A 5,562-nucleotide genomic window follows, 5' to 3' on the forward strand; every position below is an offset into this window, starting at 1 on the left:
GGGGATTGCCCCCCTGCCTGGCAGTACCTGGTGAGTCGGGGCTTTTGTTTTCCCAAGTGCCGGGAGCTGGGGCAGACAGGGCAGCCACTACCGGGCTGGGAGAGCAGGCAGGGGATGGGCCTGGCTGATTCAGAGATTTGGCAGCAGCCCAATCAGATCCAGCCAAACCAAATCAGGACCGATTCAAATCACCAAATCAACTCACTGTCCCCCGAACTGGCCGAATGCAAAGCGAATGCTAGCCGCTTCACACAGGCCTAATCAGTAATAGAAGTTTACTAATTACACTTGTATATTGCTGGAATAGCTTATTACAAGCCTAGCCTCCATTTCCCTTGTCCCCATAGGTATTTGGACATGACAAAGGCTTCAGTGGAAAGTATCGCTATGGAGACTGCATGAATCAGTAGCATCTTATCAGCTAGCTAAGACTCCTCACTACAACTCATTGCACTGAACCTCCTTGTATAGTAGATCACCGGCCAGTTCGATGTGGCGTTATTCCTATCTGCCGCAGGGATGGCCTTCTGTCCCACCCTCTCATCAGTGCTCATGTCAGCATCTGTGGTTGACTGGTAGGGCCATGCCTGACCGTCTCTAGGAGGAAACTGTGGGCTTTTGGAATTCCATGAGCTTTTGGACAGAAATGATACTACTTTTAATTGTGCACACAGTGCCTAGATCAGTGAGTCCCAAAGCAAAAGCCACAGCACACTAGTGTACCATAAGTGCAACAGAAGTGTGCCACGAGATCTTTCTGTGCGAGGAGTGAAACACTCTCCTCCCCCAGCAAGTACCCTCTGCCTGCCCCAGCTACTCCAGTGGTGTCTGCCGCTGCACCTCTGGGGACTGCTGCCATTGCTGCTGCCTCCTCCTACCCTTCCCTGCTCCCAGGCAACCCCACTTTACACAGCCCAGATCATCCCCTCCACTCCTCACATGCTCACCGGTGTGAGAGCCTCTGCAGGAGCAGCCTCAACAGCGGGGACTGCTCTTGCCCTCCAAGGTAAACACCTCATGGCTGGGAGGGTAAAAACAGGGCACAGCAGGGTGAGGGCCTGCCCCCACCACCTTTAAGGGACACCAGCTAGATCACCGATTCTTAACTTTTCTAGCCTGAAGGCCCCCTCCCAATATGTCTTCTGAGTTTACATCTGTCTCGGCGATTTTCAACTTGGGGTGTCATGGAATTTAGAAATGTTATGGAGGGGGTACTTGAGGCTAAAAAGGTTGAGAACCATTGGCCTAGATAGTAGAGGGATGTGCACCAAAGATGCACGAACCACAGATCGAGTCGCCTTTCACTCTTGCTAGCAGAAGTGAGGAGTGTATCCAGGTCACGACCTACTGAACTGATTTTAATAAATCCTCCTAGGTTGAAGCCGTAATATAGTTCTCAAATAATTTTGCTTTTAAAAAGAAAGATATTTAAGTACAAAAATCGATTTTTAACAAAAGTCATCCATTGTTAAACCACCCACGTGGAGTTTTGCTAGTAAGATACCAGAATCAGCCCTTCATGTTTCATCTCCACAAAATTAGTTTGGATGGTTGACTGGAAGAGACACCAATATGCGAGGGATCAAAAGAGAGACAATATATGCAAGTTATTATATCCATGTCTGGGTTATGCACCTTTTTCTGGTTGTGTTATGGGCTTAAATGACTTAGATTTAAAAATGCAGCACCTAATCAGAAAAGCAAACTCATGAAATCCACACGAGTTTTACAGTAAATGTCTCACTGTTTTCGGTTAGGGTTCCTTACCTCTGTACTTCCTTATTCTTCCATAAAGAGGCAGACTGAGCCTTCGGCACACGTTCAATGGAGTTCACCAGCTCTTCCATAAGAAGTCTGTAAAGGATCTCTTATTAGCATTAAATAAATATTCTACCAAATTATGCGCAAGGCAATTTTGTTATGAAGAGAGTTACTTCCTAGAGACAACATACAAATATACTGAGGGTCCATTTGTAGACAGCCCTTCTTCCCTGAAAGGCATCACAGCAACTCTTCTACCCAATTCCAGACTCATATAGCCTGAGTCTCAAATTGTGCTACAAAGCTTTACCAGAACTTCATCCCAGAAAGTGATGCGACAATGGACATTACCAAATTTTTGTTCTGCTATTGCAAGATGAGCTCCTGAATTAGGTCTAGTATTACCATGTTTGCCAAAGGATCACAGATGTTAGATAATAACTTAATTTCAGTGGCTCTCTCTAGATGTTACACATATCATGCAATTAACTGGTTAACTGCACAATTACCTTGAGACAAGCTACATGTGCAAAGTACTTATCACACAATAAAAAACTCCAGCCAGCTATGAAGTTAGATCTCAGAAAGGTGCACTAACTTTATAGCTGGTTGCTATCTTATCAAGCTTTAAATCTGCATGTGCAGCAGGATCTCCCAGCCACAGGGGTGAACCTTGCCCAGCCAGTGCTGTGAGTCCTAAAAATACCCGGCTGCAGATGCTGGGTCCTGGCAGTGTCTCCCAGTGATCCCCCCTGCCCTATGGGGTGTGGGGCACCCCCACAGCTGGGAACCCCTCAACTGGGGTGTGTTGGGCTCCCAGCCATGGGATCTTGCTTCTTGCCAGTGCAGGGGTAGCCCAGGTTTGGGCTCCCCCTGCACTGGCAATAAGGTGCGATGGGATCTAATGTGGGATCCTACCTCCTGCCATGCACATGTGAAGAGGGGGCCAATGTATGTTATTTCTTGTTCTTCTTTTCATTTACCCAGAGGATGATATATTATTGGCATAGTGGGAAAGGCACCCTTAGTGTATCACACAAAGGTCTCTGCCTTAAAACGTGTACAGTGCACAGGGCAGAGGTCGGGAACCGTTTTGGGCAAAGTGCCAAAAAACACCCACAACCTCAACTTGCAAGATGTTGGTGTGCCAGGGGCAGAGAGCAGAGGAGCCACAAGGGGCCTGATCCTTTTGTGGCAACACAGCCCCAGTCTCTTCCCTGCCACCCATGCCGAAGTATGCATGCCAAGCAAAATGCCTTTGCATGCCATGCTCTGGCAGCTATGCCAGGGAGTGCCTACCCCCTGGCATAGGGGTTGAAGTACCACAATCTAGTGTGATTTATTACCAGAGAATCACTGTTCTGCAATGGAAATCACCCCAGGTTTATTTAGATTACAAAGCGTTCCAGTCCTTCCCCTTTACTTGCATGAATGGATCCAATGAAGTCAACAAGGCCACTTTGGCAAGTACAGGCTGCAGGAGTGGGCTCAAATATTAACCTCTGAGAGCACTGCCAAGTCTTGTAATTTCACCTCAAGTCTCTTATTTGCTGTCTCTCAGAGCAGGCACTGTCAACCAGGGGTATGCATACCCCTGGGGGTACTTTGAAAGGTCCCATGGGGTATACGTGGGCAGGTGGGGACAAAGCACCACCACCTAACAGGAGGAGGGCTGGGGCGTGGCGAGGCAGCAGCACCCCTCTGCAAGCCAAACAGGTGTTGTCCGACTGGCCAGATGCTGGGGAGAAGCCTGCATGTGCCGGCGGCAGCCGCCATCCACCACCCTGCGCCACTGCTCCGTGTGCATCTGCTGCCATCCCACCCGTGCTCCCTGACTGGCTGTTGCGACCCCCCGCCCACTGCTCCTCAGCTGGCTGCCAGGGGTACGCTGGTCAAAAAAGGTTGAAAACCCCCGTCTTAGAGTCTCTGTTTCTGGAGTCAGGAGATTATGTGAGAATCTCAGTTTTTAATTTAAGAAATGTTAAATGTTAGAAAATATGAAACCCAAAGGTTCAAATCCACAAAGCAAACAAAATTCTAAATGTTTGGTTTTCAGAGCCTTGAGGCTTTGGGGGAGCTTGAATCATGATTTGTGAAGGCCCAGGTAGATGATATTGGAACTAGAACTTCACAACAGAACCACAGCTCTGCTCAGGTGATACTTTTTTGGATATATTAACACCTGGAGTTCAACACAGCACACCTTCTACAAATGTTGAGAACACCCAGCTCTACAATCTGGGAAACACTGAGCTAATACATTTTCAGCTATAAGGACTTGGCTAGCTTTCAACTGTTCCTAAAAGGCTATTAGGCAGCATTAGACATCACTCCTCTACTCACACTGTCCTTTACACCTTTTCCTTAGTACTGATGGAAGACTGGATGATATTAAATTTTTACTAGAAAGAAATTTTTAATATTAAATTTTTACCTGCCAATTTGGACAGTCGGTTCAGTAGCATACACCGTTCCAGTAAAGCCTGTGCACTCTGTGATATAAGGCAGTGCCATCATACAGTGGTAGTTCGAGATCAAGATCACATCTACCGTGGACAGATCCAGCAACTCAGTCTGAAAAAAGGAAAGGACAAGTGACTTGCAGTATTTTCATAGTTTGAGCAGTTGAAGAAAGGATGTTGTCTAAATACCCATACACTTTTTATCATAATACAGTGAACAATTTATCCATGAAGAGGGACATAATATTTGTGGTTATTTATCTTTCTTTCTTCTTCTTTAAAAAAAAAGAAAAGAAAATACCCACTAAGTTACCTTCACCTCTCGTTTGTGCTGGACATTGTCTCTGTCTCTTACAGCCTTCAAATTAGCTTTTTCAGCAAGCCATTAAGCAATTATTGTCACAATAACTGCCCATATAATTTCACTCTAGTTATATAACTAATATATATCCATAAAGACTGGAGAATGTTCCATCCCAGGACCAGAAGGCTGACACCTGTCAGGTACAGGGTACCTCGCATCTTTTTCTGAAGCATATTGTACAGGCCCCTGTTGGAAGCAGGGCTGCAGACAAGATAAATGTTGGCTGAATCCAGAGTGGCAATTCCAACGCTCCTATATTTCCCATATTTAATATTTCACTACTTAACACCTTTATCAGTTACAACATTTTCTATCACAAAACTACAGCATGAGATTATGTCTCTTCATTAGGTACCAAGAAACAGAGGTGGAATACAATTTGTTTTGATGTGACAGTTAAAAATAATGGTTCAAGAGAGGGAAAGGAGAAAATTTCACACATTGTTAAAGGAATTTTAATTAGAACTATTTACGGGTAATGCTATAAGACAAATGGTGTCAAGCCAGAAATTTACAAGATATACAACCTCTAATTGAGTTATTATAGAGCAGCTAATGGAATTCAACAGTCATCAAGCACAGATTATCTGATTACAAGACTCAGTCCTGCAATCTGAATAAAAAGGGCAAAAAAGAAAATAAAAAAAAATAGGTAGCTCATCTCTTCAGAAGCCTAACATGCAAGTGATCTTAGTAATTGATGGCAGTCACTCATCATGGTGTCCTGTGACCAGTGGGGTCCCCCAGGGCTCTGTCCTTGGACCCATATTGATCAACATCTTCATTAACGATGTAGACATTGGAGTCAGAAGCGGACTGGCCAAGTTTGCTGATGACACCAAACTTTGGGGCAAAGCATCCACACCAGAAGACAGGCAGGTGATCCAGGCTGATCTGGACAGGCTCAGCAAATGGGCGGACGAGAACCTGATGGTGTTTAACACCGAAAAATGCAAGGTTCTCCACCCTGGGAGG

The 5,562-nt window shown here is 45.5% G+C and overlaps 1 protein-coding gene across 1 annotated transcript in view; it reads right to left on the reverse strand.

The window, feature by feature from the left end:
- The window catches only part of INTS9 (integrator complex subunit 9), a 108,190-nt gene that overhangs the window by 74,206 nt on the left and 28,422 nt on the right, over positions 1–5,562 (reverse strand). Inside the window, exons 5-6 of the mRNA XM_019520886.1 lie at positions 4,196–4,335; positions 1,768–1,854 (exon numbers count right to left, since the gene is read on the reverse strand). Of these exons, the coding sequence (XP_019376431.1) occupies positions 1,768–1,854; positions 4,196–4,335 (227 nt within the window). The remainder of the gene's footprint in view (positions 1–1,767; positions 1,855–4,195; positions 4,336–5,562) is intronic.

The sequence above is a fragment of the Gavialis gangeticus genome, unplaced genomic scaffold (assembly GCF_001723915.1).
Source record: "Gavialis gangeticus isolate Ggan-Ray unplaced genomic scaffold, GavGan_comp1, whole genome shotgun sequence".
In the NCBI taxonomy this organism is placed as follows: Eukaryota; Metazoa; Chordata; order Crocodylia; family Gavialidae; genus Gavialis; species Gavialis gangeticus.